General features: G+C 38.6%; 1 protein-coding gene across 1 annotated transcript; it reads right to left on the bottom strand.

Annotated features, from left to right (window-relative positions):
* Positions 1-15,068: 15,068 nt before the first annotated feature.
* On the bottom strand, positions 15,069-16,802 carry LOC102412241 (V-type proton ATPase subunit C 2-like). Its single transcript, XM_044936537.2, has one exon. It carries the CDS (start codon positions 16,532-16,534, stop codon positions 15,737-15,739), a length of 798 nt encoding a protein of 265 aa, XP_044792472.2. The 5' UTR covers positions 16,535-16,802; the 3' UTR covers positions 15,069-15,736.
* Positions 16,803-17,129: the final 327 nt, after the last annotated feature.

Below are 17,129 nucleotides of genomic sequence, written 5' to 3'. Positions count from 1 at the left end.
ACTGGCTGGATCTCCTTGCAGTCCAAGGGACTCTCAAGAGTCTTCTCCAACACCACAGTTCAAAAACATCAATTCTTTGGTGCTCAGCCTTCTTCACAGCCCAACTCTCACATCCATACATGACCACAGGAAAAACCATAGCCTTGCCTAGACGGACTTTTGTTGGCAAAGTAATGTCTCTGCTTTTGAATATGCTATCTAGGTTGGTCATAACTTTCCTTCCAAAGAGTAAGCGTCTTTTAATTTCATGGCTGGAGTCACCATCTGTAGTGATTTTGGATCCCAGAAAAATAAAGTCTGACACTGTTTCCACTGTTTCCGAACTTTCAAATAATATGCTATATCTTGATTGTGGTGGTAGTTAAACAACTGAGTATGTTTGTCAAAATTCATAGAACCGTACACCTAAAAAGGCTACAGTTTATGTAACCTATGTGTCAGTAAACCTATAAAAATAAAATAAAACTAATCAAAATAGATTTTAAATGGGTAAATTTTATAGCATGTAAACTATACCCCAAATAAAATGGATTTTAAAAACCAAATTGAAGGGTCATCTACTAGAGAGCTTTCCCTTTACTCTCATCTTTTCCTGACTACAGATAACCAACCACTTTCTTGCTACAACAGCACTTTTTTATTTACCTCTATTTTTCTCCTAACACTATATTGTCATTTTGAATTATAACTGTATTACTAGCAGACTCTAAGTGCACAGACAGTGTCTTCTAGTCTGGATCATGAGTGCCCAAAATACAGAAGGTGTTTTATCATTTTTATTTGATTTATGTTTTTATACATGAATGTTTTTAAAACCTTTAAAAGATTTTTTTTTTCAAAAATGTTCTGCCTGGATCTTTTCCTTGGAGTAATAAATTCCACATGTTTATTACTGTGTTAAGCATTTCAATTTCTTTTAAATTCAAAATCACTTCCTTAGATTTCAAGGGAGTACTCCCTATTTCTGGTATTTTTTAATACAGTGAAATAATCCAGGTGTGTCTTATTTGGAGACTTGGATAATATATGTATTTTACATACAGTTTTTCTAGAAAATAATCAGGCTGGAAATGCCCTTTCAACAATATCTATGTCCATCATAGGTAGGGGTGCCAGATAAAATACATCATGCCTCAGTAAATTTGAGTTTCAGAAATACAACAAGTATGTCTTAATAAAAGTATGTTTCACACAATATTTAACTGGGTGTTATTTGTTTGTGCCCTCCAAGAGGAGGAGTTCTTTATTTAGGAAGGTGCTAAGTCTGACAGCCTTAATTATAGCATACACTTATGAATTAAAGCAAGAGTTCAAGAATCATGTTTTACTTGGTTTTATAAATTTTAAAAAATATTTATTTCTTCAGCTCTGCCAGGTCTTCACTGTGGCATGTGAGATCTTTAGTGGTAGTATTTGAACTCTTAGTTATACCATTTGGAATCTTGTTCCCCAGCCAGGAATCGAACCCAGGCTCCCTGCATTGGGAGTCTGGAGTCTTAGCCACTGGGCCACCAGGGAAGTCCAAGAGTTCAAGACTAACATTAATGTAAATTTGTGTTTTAAGTATGCTGAGGTTTTACTAAGTGACAATCACCTACATCATGGGCCTGGGTGGGAAGTGAGATGTGCAGACTAACTCTGAGGGCAGGGATGCAGGCAAAAAGGAAATTCACAATAAATTGGATCTGCTAAGAAGTGACTTCATGCTACTGGGAAGGGCTGCAATCATTGTCTGAAAGTTGTACACTAATGGAAGTAAGAGACTGCCACTTAGAAAAACTTATTCAGGCAGAGAGGACTTTGGGGAAGAAATACTGGATAAGGAGGTGCCAGAAGGATTCCACAGGAAGGTGAAAATTTGAGAGTTAGGCAGATGGCTGGTGAGAAAGAATCTTTAATTCCTTAATTTGAACAAAAAATATTGAGCACCTAATATGTGTCATACACTGTGCAAGTAACACCATTCAAGGTAGAGATAAAAGCCCCCATCCTCATGGAATTTACATGTCAGTTGGGGAGCAGGGATACACAGCATATACAAATCAATAAGGAAAGCATATATAGTGCTATGGAGAAAAATGAAGCAAGTACGGAAGATAGGATATGTGGATGGAGAAACTTAAGAGTACCCAGAGAATGCCTCATTGACAGTGACATTTGAGCAGAGACCTTAAATAGGTGAGGACAAGGGTGATGCTTCTATCTGGTGTAAAACTAGTCCAGCAAAGAGAACATCTATATGTGTGATAAAAACCCAGCTTTGTCTAGGAAAAGCAAGGTCAATGTGGCTGAAGCCCAGTGGAACTAGTAGGAGAGGGGTTAGGGAGCGAGATGCAGAGACTTCCTATGGGGCCTTATTGGATAATATAAGGATTTGGTCTTTTAACTGTGAGTATAAGCTGCTGGAGATTTCTGAGCAAAAGAGTGACTCATTAAAAAGCTTGCTCTGGCTGTTTCCCAGGTGGCACAGTGATAAAGAATCCGCCTGCAATGCAGGAGACACAGATTCGATCCCTGGGTCGGGAGGGCCCCCTGGAGAAAGGCATGGAAACCCATTCCAGTATCTTGCCTGGAAAATCCCATGGACAAAGGAGACTGGCAGGCTACAGTCTATAGGGTCACAGAGTTGGACACAACTGAGCATGCACGCATTGGCTGCAGCATAGAGGATAGAATGCAAAGAGACAAAAGACAGAAACAGTATGACCAATTTTAAGACCAAGTCCAAAAAAAAAAAAAAAAGACCAAATCAGGTATATGAATAGCTGATTCACTTTACTGAACACCTGATACTAACACAACATTGTAAATCAACTATACTCTAATAAAATCTTAAAAAATAGAAATAGAGTACTCTAAAATAAAATAAAAAGACCAAATGAAGAAGAGATTGCAGCTTCCTTCATTGAATTATAGCTAAAAGTGGTGAAAATAAATATTTAGTAAAATGACACCGAGGTGCTGGTCTTTTCTTTAAGTAAAGACAGTTTTGTGTAGCAGAATCCAATAGCTTAGCTAGGTGATTTGTTACCGATCTGAAGAAGGAGGATCAGTACATTGCATTACAAGAATATTGCAAATAGTCTATGAATTATATAACTTGTCTGGGCCCACCTATCTAAAGCCTCTTATCTCTTCAGGACAAGCTTATAAGGTTAGTGTGATAATGGTCTAGCTAAGCTAAATGTTGTAAGTATAGAGCTGTAGAAACTGAATTGTAAAGAACGGGGACTTGGTCTTGCTTAATGCTTACATATGTGGTTATTTGCCTCTGCTCTTGGCAACTAACTAAAGCCAACCTTAGCCTCTGAGCATGTTCAATGTTGGATGCCTTTCTATTTGAGAAATTTAAATATAACATAAAACTAAAAGCGGTTTTGTATTTACTAATGCATTGTCCTTGTTTGTTTAGTTATGCTCTGTATTAAAGAAACACTCCTATGACATTCTGGTTTTACACAATAGATAAATCGAGTTCTGAATGATTTATAGCACCACAGTTCCCCTAGGTGATTTGGATGTAATTTGGTTGAGGCTCATGGAGCCTAAAGAGTAAGTCAATTGGCCTGGAGGGGGATTCAAACCAGAAGCTTTATGAACCAGCTTTAAAGCTCATTAAATAAGACTGTTCACCAGACAATATAAGGACAGCCCGATGTTCCCCATACTGTCAGGAGAAGCTCCTTCTAAGTGAGGATATGTTGGACTAAGGAAGTTTCAAGTGAAAGAACACAGAAACAAAGCAAAAGCAAAACAGCCCAAAGCTGAGGCCATGTGGAGGAGAATCTGTTTAGCAGGCATACTCTGGCAAGACACCAGAAACAAAGAACTGCCAGCCACATGGCTCTCTGATGATGCTCACCCTTAGCCAGTTTCATTAATTAGAGTTGTCATATTATATACAGTGGTCCCTTGGTATCCAAGGGGGATCAGTTCCACAACCCCTGTGAATACCAAAATCCATGGATGCTGAAGTTCCTTATATAAAATGGTATAGTGTTTGCATATAACCTATGCATAGCCTCCTGTGTACTTTAAATCATCTTTAGATTATTTATAATACCTAAAACAATGTCAATGCTAGGTGTGTACTTGTAAATACAATGTAAATTATATGTAAGTATCTGCCTGCATGTAGCAAATTCAAGTTTTGCTTTTGGGAACTTTCTGGAATTTTTTTTTAATATGTTTGATCCATGGTTGGTTGAATCTAAGGATGCAGTATCCATGGATATAGAGGACCTGACTGTATATGTAGCTTTATCCCCACTTCTGCCTTTTTTTCTATCATTTTCTTTATCATTTGAGTTTCTTTTCTCTGCATCTTTTCCAACACTATTATACCTGTCTTGTACACAAAGCACAACTACAAAAAAAATGTCCCAGGAACAGACACCTCAAGGATTTATGGAAAAGTAGGATGACGACCTACTGGAGTCTTCCCTCTTATTTTCCTTAATGATATTGAACATTATCCAGATTATTTTAGTCAAAGCAACATTTGGGCAGCTGTCTTCAGGAAACAGTCTATAAAGACTTTTGACTCCCTTTCCTAGGATGCAACAGGTCAGAACTCATCATTTTAAAACATGCTTAAGGGGACTTCCCTGGTGGTCCAGTAGTTGAGAATCTGCCTTCCAATGCAGAGGACTAGGGTTTGATCCCTGGTTTTGGAACTAAGATTCCACATGTTGAGGAGTAAGTAATCCTGTGTGCCAAAACTACTGAGTCTGTGCGCCATAACTAGAGAGTCCATGCACTGCAATGAAAAATCCTACATGATACAATGAAGATCCTGGGTGCTGCAATTAAGATCTGATGCACCCCCAAAATTAAATATTTTTTAAAAAATTTAAAAAGACATGCTTGAAAAAATGGAGAATTGAGGAGACTGGAAAGGTGGAATTATAGTTATAATTTGAAAAACCAATTTGAATGGAGGTAAGTTGTTGGGAACATTCATTTGAGTGGCTTTTTGGAGAAAACACTTTATGTTTGTATAGTACTTTATAGTTTAAAAGCATCTTTCACCGTAACAGTTTAGTTCAGTTCAGTCTCTAAGCCGTGTCTGACTCTTTGCGACCCCATGGACTGCAGCAGGCCAGGCTTCCCTGTCTATCACCAACTCCCGGAGCTTACTCAAACTCATGTCCATTGAGTTGGTGATGCCATCCAACCATCTCATTCTCTGTCATCCCCTTTTCCTCTTGCCTTCAATCTTTCCCAGCATCAGGATCTTTTCCATTGAGTCAGTTCTTCACATCAGGTGGCCAAAGTATTGGAACTTCAGCTTCACCGTCAGTCCTTCCAAGGAATATTCAGGACTGATTTCCTTTAGGATGGATCAGTTGAATCTCCTTGCAGTCCAAGGGACTCTCAAGAGTCTTCTCCAATACCACAGTTTAAAAGCATCAATTCTTCAGCACTCAGCTTTCTGTATAGTCCAACTCTCATATCCATACATGACTACTGGAAAAACCATAGCTTTGACTAGACAGACCTTTGTTGGCAAAGTAATGTCTCTGCTTTTTAATATGCTGTCTAGGTTGGTCATACCTTTTTTTCCAAGGAGCAAGCGTCTTTTAATTTCATGGCTGCAGTCACCATCTGCAGTGATTTTGGAGCCCCCAAAAGTAAAGTCTCTCACTGTTTCCATTGTTTCCCAATCTATTTGCCATGAAGTGTTGGGACCAGTTGCCATGATCTTAGTTTTCTGAATGTTGAGTTTTAAGCCAACTTTTTCTCTCTCCTCTTTCATTTTCACCAAGAGGCTCTTTAGTTCTTCTTCACTTTCTGCCATAAGGGTGGTGTCATCTGCATATCTGAGGTTATTGATATTTCTCCCAGCAATCTTGATTCCAGCTTGTGCTTCATCCAGCCCATGATGAAGTACATCTCATGATGTACTCTGCATATAAGTTAAATAAGCAGGGTGACACTATACAGCCTTGATGTACTCCTTTACCAATTTGGAATCAGTCTGTTGTTCCATGTCCGGTTCTAACAGTTTCTTCTTGACCTGAACACAGATTTCACCATATAGTTGCACTTAGCTCTCACTGGGACTCTGTGGAGAAAGGTGAGTGGACTTCTCCAACACTACATAGTAATTGAGCAATGAAGCTGGTGTTATAAGCAAAGTCTGGCTCCTCATTTCAGGCTAAGCTGCATTATTATTTATTAGGATCCCCTGCGGAATCTTGACATCACAAAACAAATTTAGAAATATTTAGAAAAAATTTTTATTTGAAAAATAAATCTAAAAGTTTTATAAGGTAAATGTGTAAGAACTTTATGAGGTTGAAGGTTTCAAGCTCTAAAAAACTAGTGATCAAAATCACTATGAGGGACCCAAGGAGAATTTTATCTAAGATTGTCAATGGTCAAAAGCAGCTACAGCTGGAGGACTTCTAGAATTCTTCATTCTTGGTGAAAGATATTTTCATTTCATGCTGGGAGCTGTTATTTCTCCAGCACTCAGATTACTTTATGAGCCATTTGCTTTGCAAGTAAGTAGTTTTTTTCTCTTAATGGAATGAAGTAATACACTGTGACAGCTCATTATCAAATTGGAATGCAGAGACAACCTTGGCTCATATAAATTTGCCACTGTAGAAATTATAAAGAAGAAAATAACTATATAGTGTATAAAGTGAAGTTTGTTACCCACTGAAAAAACTCTGAAGAGACTTTAATACAGTCAAAGATTTCAACTTTAGTAAAATATTCAAATCATTTATAACATGCAAATGAAGTAAGACAGTTCATATTTCTTGAAATTCAGACTGCTCAAAAAGCTTTGAAATCTCAGAATATAGATAGAACAGTTTCCCTATCTATAGATGTCTATGAATATGAAGTCACTTAGCAGTCATTTAGCAAACTAAATAAATATAAGCAAAATCTTACTACTGGATATTAGTAGATGAATGGAACAGATGAACTGGTATCAACAAGTGGGAAAAGAGGTTGATTCTAAAGATGGAAAGAAACAATTATGTAGCACATCACCAATTCAAAGGCTCATATTCTATCTAGAACAGTGCATACTACATCATTTTTGTTCTTTTGAAAAAATATAAAAATATTCATAAAAGGGCTTCCCCTATGGCTCAGAGAGTAAAGCATCCACCTGCAATGCAGGAGGCCCAGGTTTGATCCCTGAGTCAGGAAGATCCCCTGAAGAAGGAAATGGCAATCCACTTCAGTATTCTGCCTGGAAGCTCCCAAGGACAGAGGAGAGGATTCAAAGAGTAAAAGATTCATGATTTTGGACTATGACACCTGAATGTGCTAAAGAAAACATTGTAGGGAAATAAAAAATAACACTGTTGGTAAGCCATGTAATATAACAATTTGGCTATCTGCTTGGTTGAGTATAAAGCTTTATGTGTTTTCCCAACGGAACCCAAATATTTAGCATGAGAACAATAATGCTGGTACTTTTTTAAAAAAGCATGCTATTTTAAGGCCTTTGTAATTATTTATAGTCTGCCCTGTGAATGCCTCACAAGTCTAAATCAGAAAACCATAATCTTTTAAAAAAAAATATTCTTTGCTTGCTCCTAATCATCTGATTTTGGAAAGTACAAAATTCTGGGGATTTTATGTGATTATCTTTGATATTACTAACACACTGTGGATGGATCTTTAATGGCAATTGACAATTAATACAATTATCTGAAATGACCCAGGCAAAAAGCTCATTCTTATCTGTATTTATAAAGCATTTTATTCTGATCATCAATGCTGAAGCTACAGTAGCAAGATGGTGTCTTAAATTTTTGATGCTAATAAATTTGATGTTAAACTCACTATGTCTTAGAATATAAGTGTTAGAAGTGGGATAGGCATAAGCATCTATTAACCACCTTATTGGGAGAGTAAGTTGGTGCAGCCACTGTGGAAAACAGTTTGGAGGTCCCTCAGAAAACTAAAAATAGGATTACCATATGACCCAACAATCACACTCTTGGGTATATATCCACACAAAACTATAATTCAAAAAGATATATGCACCCTTATGTTCAAAGCAGCCCTATTCACAATAGCCAAGACATGAAAACAACATAAATGTCCATCAGCAGATGAATAGATAAAGAAGATATAGTATATATAATGGAATATTACTCAGCCATAAAAAGAATGAAATAATGCCATTTTTAGCAACACAGATGGACCTAGAGAGTACCATGCTAAGTGAAGTAAGCCAGACAGAAAAAAACAAATACCATGTGATATAACTTATATGGGGAACCTAAGTGTTAGTCAATTGTGTCCTCTTTGCGATCCCACGGACTGTAGCCTGCCAGGCTCCTCTGTCCATGGAATTCGCCAGGCAAGAATACTGGAGTACCCTTCTCCAGGGTATCTTCCTGACCCAGGGATGGAACTCGGGTCTCCTGCACTGCAAGCAGATTCTTTACTGTCTGAGCCACATGGGAGGCCCTTATGACACTAATGAACCTATCTATGAAACAGAAATAGACTCATAGACATAAAGAATAGACATGGTGGTTGCCAAAAGGGAGGGGGTTGGGGGAGAGTTGGAGTGCGAGGTTGAGATTAGCAGATGTAAGCTTTTATATATAGAATGGATCAAAAACAAGGTCCTATTGTATAGACAGGGAGATATATTCAATATTCACCATAATGGATAAGAATATTGTTTAAAAGAATGTATGAAGTGAAGTGAAGTAAAGTCACTTCAGTCATGTCCGACTCTGCGACCCCATAGATGGCAGCCCAACAGGCTCTCCCATCCCTGGGATTCTCCAGGCAAGAACACTGGAGTGGGTTGCCATTTCCTTCTCCAATGCGTGAAAGTGAAAAGTGAAAGTGAAGTCGCTCAGTCATGTCTGACTCTCTGCGACCCCATGGACTGCAGCCCTCCAGGCTCCTCCATCCATGGGATTTTCCAGGCAAGAGTACTGGAGTGGGGTGCCAGTGCCTTCTCCAAAAGAATGTATATATATATATATATATATATATATATATATACACAAATATGTGTGTGTGTGTGTGTGTATATATACACCACCTGATTTCATAAGGAAGGAACTCAAGCCCAGAGAGGTGAAACGATGTGCTATATATCACAGAAGTAAATGCTGATGCAGTGGGAATACAACTAGGTCTCCAGTTTTCCAGCACAGTATACTTCTGACTTCAAGAGATTGTCACAAATTTTAATTGGTCACTGCCAATAGTATATGATGATCTATTTTACAGAACTTTCTGATTTTAAAGTGATAGGAAGAGTAACAATTCACTGACCACCTGGTAGGTACCCCCCACTCTGTGCTAGTCAACTTATTATTTGGAAGAACTGACATCATTGGCAACATCATGTCTTCTGACCAATGAACATGGTATATCTCTCCATCTTTCATTTCAGACAATATTCAACTTCTTTTGGCAGCTAAGTAAAATCATTTCACTCTGAAAACACTGTTTTCTTGGCTTCATTTATTTCCATTTTTCAGAACAGTTGCTAGGCCATTCTGCTCTCATTTTAAGATGGAATGATAACCAGTAAGAATTCAGGGAAAATACAATGTGTTTATTCAGAGGAACACAATTGGCTCTAAATTAACATAGAAATGCCAGCAAGATACTTCTATGATATTCACTATGAAAGATTTTCAGGAAAAATATTATAACCTGATATTTAATTTTTAACATCTTTATTAGGATGTAATTTGACATTCCATAAACTAGATACAATTAAATTTTACAATTAAGTTCTGACACATGTGCATATACATGAAATCATCACCACAACCAACATAGTAGACAGGACTTCCCTCATGGCTCAGTGGTAGAGAATCCACCTGCCAATGCAGCAGACATGGGTTTGATACCTGTTCTGGGAAGATCCCACATGCTGAGGAGCAACTAAGCCCTTGCACCACAACTACTGAGCCTTGCTCTACAGCCTGGGAGCCACAACTACTGAGCCCACGTGCTGCAACTACTGAAGTCTGCTAACCCTAGAGCCTATTCTCCATAAGAGAAGCCACCACAATGAGAAACCCATGCACCACAACTAGAGTACCCTCCAGTTGCTGCAGAAGAGCCCATGCTGCAACGAAGACCCAGTACAGCCAAAAAAATAAATATATTAAACAAATAAATAAATAACACTTTTAAAAAACATTGTTGTTGTTCAGTCTTTAAGTCATGTCTGACTCTTTGCAACCCCATGGACTGCAGCACACCAGTCTTCCCTGTCCTTCATCATTTCCTACAGTTTACTCAGACTCATTTCCATTGAGTCAATGATGCCATCCAACCAGTTCATCCTCTATCATCCCCTTCTCCTCCTGCCGTCAATCTTTTCCAGCATCAGGGTCTTTTCCAGTGAGTCAGCTCTTTGTATCAGGTGGACAAAGTATTGGAGCTTCAGCTTCAACATCAGTCCTTCCAATAAATATTCAGGGTTGATTTCCCTTAGAATTGACTGGTTTGATCTCCTTGATGTCCAAAGGAGTTTCAAGAGTCTTCTCTAGAACCACACAGTGGAAAAATATAGCACTCCTGAAAAGTTCTCTTGGCACCCCTTTGTTATCCTTTCCTAACACTCAGTCCCTACCTTCTGCATTCCCAGGCACCACTAATCTTTTGTTCACTGCAGGCTTATTTGCATATTATAATATTTTATATAAACATGGAATCATACAGTCTGAATTCACTTTTTGGCTAGCTATTTCACTAAGCATAATTATTTTGAGTTCCATTCAAGTTTTTGCATGTATGAAAATTTCATTTTTTTTTTAATACTGAGTAGTATTACATTTTAAGATATATCACTTTGTTTATCCTTTCATTTGTTGAAGGATATTTAGGATGTTTCTTGTTTGGGGCTATTTTACAAATAAAAATGTTATGAACATTTGTGTAAAAGAATTTTCATGGACATAATTCTTTAATTTTTCTTGAATAATTGCTTAAGAGTTTAATGGGTATATCATATGTTAAGTATATGTTTAATATTTTAAGAAGCTACTTTATCTTTGGCAAAGGAGGCAAGAATATACAAAGGAGAAAAGACAATCTCTTTAACAACTAGTGCTGCAAAAACTGGTCAAACACTTGTAAAAGAATGAAACTAGAACACTTTCTAACACCATACACAAAAATAAACTCAAAATGGATTAAAGATCTAAACATAAGACCAGAAACTATAAAACTCTTAGAGGAGAACATAGGCAAAACACTCTCCGACATAAATCATAGCAGGATCCTCTATGATCCACCTCCCAGAATATTGGAAATAAAAGCAAAAATAAACAAACGGGATCTAAGTAAAATTAAAAGCTTCTGCACAACAAAGGAAACTATAAGCAAGGTGAAAAGACAGCCTTCAGAATGGGAGAAAACAATAGCAAATGAAGCAACTTACAAAGAATTAATCTCAAAAATATACAAGCTAACCCTGAAGCTCAATTCCAGAAAAATAAATGACTCAATCAAAAAATGGGCCAAAGAACTAAACAGACATTTCTCCAAAGACATACAGATGGCCAATAAACACATGAAAAGATGTTCAACATCACTCATTATCAGAGAAATGCAAATCAAAACCACTATGAGGTACCATTTCATGCCAGTCAGAATGGCTGCGATCCGAAAGCCTACAAGCAATAAATGCTGTAGAGGGTGTGGAGAAAAGGGAACCCTCTTACACTGTTGGTGGGAATGCAAACTAGTACAGCAACTATGGAGAAGAGTGTGGAGATTCCTTAAAAAAAACTGGAAATAGAACTGCCATACAACCCAGCAATCCCACTGCTGGGCATACACACCGAGGAAACCAGAATTGAAAGAGACACATGTACCCCAATATTCATCGCAGCACTGTTTATAATAGCCAGGACATGGAAACAACCTAGATGTCCATCAGCAGATGAATGGATAAGAAAGCTGTGGTACATATACACAATGGAATATTACTCAGCCATTAAAAAGAATACATTTGAATCAGTTCTAATGAGGTGGATGAAACTGGAGCCTATTATACGGAGTGGAGTAAGCCAGAAAGAAAAACACCAATACAGTATACTAAGGCATATATATTTAATTTAGAAAGATGGTAACAATAACCCTGTATGAGAGACAGTAAAAGAAACACAGATGTATAGAACAGTCTTTTGGACTCTGTGGGAAAGGGAGGGGGGGAATGATTTGGGAGAATGGCATTGAAACATGTATAATATCATATAAAAAATGAATTGCCAGTCCAGGTTTGATGCGGGATACAGGAAGCTTGGGGCTGGTGCACTGAGATGACCCAGAGGGATGGTATGGGGAGGGAGGTGGGAGTGGGGTTCAGGATTGGGAACACGTGTACACCCGTGGCAGATTCATGTTCATGTATGGCAAAACCAATATAATATTGTAAAGTAATTAGCATCTAATTAAAATAAATTTAATTTAAAAAAAAAGAAGCTGCCAAACTGGTTTCCAAAATGATTTTACATTTTGTATCCCCACAAGCAGTATATGGGTGTTCAGGTTCCTCCACATCCTTGTCAACACTTGGTATGGTCAGTCATTTTCATTCTAATACAGGCATACCCCAGAGATAATTGTGGGTTAAGTTCTAGACTACTAGACTAATAAAGTGAATATCATAATAAAGTGAATATATCATAATAAAGTTAGTCACAGAATTTTTTAGTTTCCCAGTGCATATAAAAGTTGTGTTTACACTATACTATAGTTTACTAAGTGTGCAACAGATTATTAAAATATATATAAAAACAATTAAAATATTTTGTTGCAAAAAAATGCCAACCATCATACAAGCCTTCAGTGAGTCCTAATATTTTTAGTGGGAGATGGTCTTGCCTTATGTTCATGGCCACTGACTGATCAGGGTGGTATTTGCTGAAGATTGGGATGGCTGTGGAATTTTCTTTAAAAAATGATTAAATGAAGTTTGCTGAATTGACTCTTTTGTTGAAGTATAGTTGATTTACAATATTGTGTTCATTTCTGCTGTACAGCAAAATGATTCAGTTTTACATATATATGTATATTCTTTTTAACATTCTTTTCTATTATGGTTTATCATAGGATATTAAATATAGTTCTCTCTGCTATACAGTAGGAACTTATCGTTTTTGATTGACTCTTTAACTCGAACACTTAGAGGCCACTATAGGGTTGTTAATTGGCCTAGTTTTAATGTTGTTGTATTTCAGGGAATGAGAAGGCCCCTGGAGAGGGAGAGAGCTGGGGGAACGTCTGGTCGACTGACCAGTCAGAACACACAAAACGTTTACTGGTTAAGTTCACCATCTCATATGGGCATGGTTTGTGGTGCCCCCCTCCCCTGCCAAAAATTACAACCATAATATCAAAGATAACTGATCACAGATCACCATATCAAATATAAAAGTAATAAAAAAATTGAAATATTTTGAGACTTACCAAAATGAGACAGACATGAAGTGGAAAAGTGGCACCCTTAGACTTGCTAGACACAGGGTTACCACAAACCTTCAATTTGTAAAAAGAGCAGGACCTAAAAAATGCAATACGATGAAACACAATACAGTGAGGTATGTCCATGGATGGAGAAGGCAATGGCACCCCACTCCAGTACTCTTGCCTGGAGAATCCCATGGACGGAGGAGCCTGGTAGGCTGCAGTCCATGGGGTCGCTAGGAGTCGGACACAACTGAGCAACTTTACTTTCACTTTTCACTTTCATGCATTGGAGGAGGAAATGGCAATCCATTCCAGTGTTCTTGCCTGGATAATCCCAGGGACAGGGGAGCCTGGTGGGCTGCCGTCTATGCGATCACACAGAGTTGGACACGACTGAAGTGACTTAGCATAGCATAGCATAGCATGTCCATGGCTGTGTGGTGGTACCTTATTTTGTGGTTTTAATTTTCATTTCTTCAATGACTAATGATGAGTATATTTTCATTTGTCTATTTGTCATTCATATATTTTCAAATCTTACCCACATTTAAATTTGGTTGTTTGTTATTGTGCATGCAAGTCTTTATCACCTAAGTACAAAATTTTCACCCAGACAGTGGCTTGTCTTTACATTCTTTTAACAGTGTCTTTCAAAGAGCAGAATTTAAAATTTTTGATGAAACCCATTTTATCAACTTTTGGCTTTTACGGATTGTAAATACTTTTGGTGTCATATCTAAGAAATATTTTCTGAATCCAAGGATGCAAAACTTTTCTCCTATGATTTCTTCTAGAAGTTTTATATATTGAGGTTCTAAATTTAGGTCTATGAACCATTTGGGGTAAATTTTCATTTATGACAAATGTATGGGCCTACATTAATGCTTTTTCATATAGATGTTTAATTGTTCCAGCACAATTGGGGGAAAAAAATCTATTCTTTCTCCACTGAACTGCATTTGATTCATTGTTGAAAGTCAGCAGCATATATATGTATGGGCTTATTTCTTAACTCTCTATTCTGTTCCATTGACCTACATGTTTATAAAGATAAACTAGTGCAAAGACACTAGTAACATAAGGTTTTGATTATTATAAATTTATAATGAGTCTTGAAAACAGATACTCTTACTCCTCAAACTTTGCACTTTTTTTCAAAGTTGTTTTAGCTGGTCCTTTGTCTTTCCAGATGAACTTGAATATAATATATGGATCTTAAACATCAATTTAGATAAAATTGACAAAATGACAAAAATGAGTCTTTTGGTCAATAAACACCATATATCTATTTATTTATAATTTCTTTAATTTTGTTTTGTAGTTTTCAGTATACTAGTCTTTAGCATCTTTTGTTAGATTTACACCTATGTATTTCATGTCTTTTTATGCTCTTGTCAATGGTATTGTTTTATTTAAATACAATTTCCAATTGTTAGTGACTAATATATAGAAAAAACATTGATGTTTCTATTACCTTGTATCCTGCAATGTTGTTAATGCATTTTTTATATCTAGTAGCTTTTTTGTAGATTTAATATCTTCTCTATAAATGATCATGTTATGTGTGAACAAAGACAGTCTTACTTATTTCTTCCCAATTCAAATGCCCCCCCCCCTTTTTTTGTTTTTTGGACTGAGAACATTTCTTTACTGTAACTTACAAAAAATAAATACAACTGTCTCTAATCTTTGTGAGCAATTTCTCTAAAAATCTAAAATCTGTAGGATACTTAAATTGTTCTCGGACTAGAGGAAAGAAGTGTCTGTAGTAGTTCACAGGAATACTCAAGTTTAGCAGTACCAGCTCATCTTTCTAGTCGAGAAGACTAAGGTCGATGTGGAAGTAGACGTAAGGAAAGTAGTCTTGGTTGCTGAGTTGGAGTCCAGGGATCTCCACGGATGCATCCAATATACTTGCAGCTGCAACTTCATCCAGATGCCTGACGACAGAGTCCAGAACCTGTCGTAAACGTTTGGTGCATGACTTCTTATGAGGCTGGAGGAGAACCGCCTGGAAGTTCACTGGCAGTCCATACCTGAGCACAGACTCCACAAATACTCTCAGTGCCTTGATGTGGATCCAGGCAACAAAGGCTTCACTGAAGTGGACCTTGAGCCATCGCAGCAGCAGGCCCTCACCCTGGCCCTCATTCTCTCTCTCTCTGTCACTCTGTCCCGCAGCGGGCCTATCAGGGTTCCCTAGCGGGGTTACCTTAACCTTGTGGTCCGGGAAGGTGGATGATCCCTTTTTAAGAGCAACACAGGAAGTTTGATATTGTTGCTTCTTATCCGACAGCAATCAGGTCATCTCTTCCCTTTCCCTTTTAATTTCTTTTTCATCATAGTAAAATTCTTGTACAGTGAACTTATTCTCTTTGGCTTTGGTTTTGAAATCATCGATCACTTTTCGAAACAGAGTCACGGTGAAGAGGCCGCCCTCCTTGTCCTCAGCGATCAACTTGGTTGACCTTGGGGCCACCATATCTGAGAGGGATTCATAGGTTTTTTGCCATTGTACGCAACTCGGCTTGGGGACAATGACCAGCAGTGTGATCAGGTACTCAGAATCCAGCACGAAGTCTTCTTTGCTCACAATGTCGCTCAGGGTCCAAGTGAAGAGGTTTCCCATAGATTTCTTCTCCAGATTCTCTAGGTTTGTCTTCAGAGTGTTGTAGGCAGCTGTTCGGGACTTCAGGTCTATCTCGATCTGTGCCAGTTGCTTTGCCAGAATGTCCACCACGCTCACCAGTGGCTGCTTCACGGGATACTTGGCCACGTCCCATTCGAAGTGGGTCACAAAGGACGTTAGGTCAACTCCGTTGGCCAGAAGGTTCTCCTGGACCTTTCCCTTGGCATCTTCCATCACTTCCACCACGCTCTGGGCCATTCTCCTTATGAGACTTTCAGCAAAGATATCAAGCTTCGCCAGCTCATCAGAGAGGCCGACAAGGGAATCCAAGGTCCCCACCTTGAAGTCAGGAATCGTGAATTTGGTGTTATAAGACAGGTTAGACTTGGAGGTTACTGTGTTCATCCTCTCCAGGGCTTGTAAATTTTCCTTATCTCTGGGGGCAGAAATTAACCAAAACTCCGACATGTTTCCAGTCTTCTTTGATCCAGCTCGAGCACACCGAACGCAGTTCCTTTGCTTTCGATCGCTGATGGCCTGGGGACAAACTGGCCCCGAGGAGATGCCACCTGCCCTGGCCCCTGGGAGGGCACAGCAGAAGCGCGGGCTCCCGGGTTCCCACGGAGAAAAGTCTTGGAGGGCGCGCGTGGGCCGAGGAGGAGCAGGGACCAAGGGGACGCGGGCAGCTCGCTCTGGTCCCCCGGGTCGCGACGCGCGCCCTCTCCCCTCGCCGCCTCGGGTCTCCAAGCCGCAGCACGTCCTTACCCGGAGCCCGCGGGCCGCACGAGCAGGCAGCGGGCGGGCACGGGGCCGAAGCGCACGGCCGGCTCCCAGGAGGCAGCGGCTTCTCAAATGCCCTTTATGTCTCAGCTTATTATACTTACTAGTTATACTTACTAGAACATCCAGTACAATGTTGAATAGAAGTGGAAAGAGCAAACCTCCTCCTCTTGTTCCTGAACCATTAAGTGTGAATATATCTTCAGAGTTTTCATGGATGAGAATGCTTTCAAATTGAGAAAGTTTCTATTTCTAGTGTTCTGAGAATTTTATAAGAAATAAC

This window comes from Bubalus bubalis, chromosome X (genome assembly GCF_019923935.1).
Source record: "Bubalus bubalis isolate 160015118507 breed Murrah chromosome X, NDDB_SH_1, whole genome shotgun sequence".
NCBI lineage: Eukaryota > Metazoa > Chordata > Mammalia > Artiodactyla > Bovidae > Bubalus > Bubalus bubalis.
The sequence above is the reverse complement of the archived record's forward strand: the minus strand, read 5'-3'. Positions and strand labels throughout refer to the sequence as shown.

Excerpts from the sequence above, each read along its gene's own strand:
- LOC102412241 (XM_044936537.2), bottom strand. The coding sequence starts at position 16,534 with ATGTCGGAGTTTTGGTTAATTTCTGCCCCCAGAGATAAGGAAAATTTA.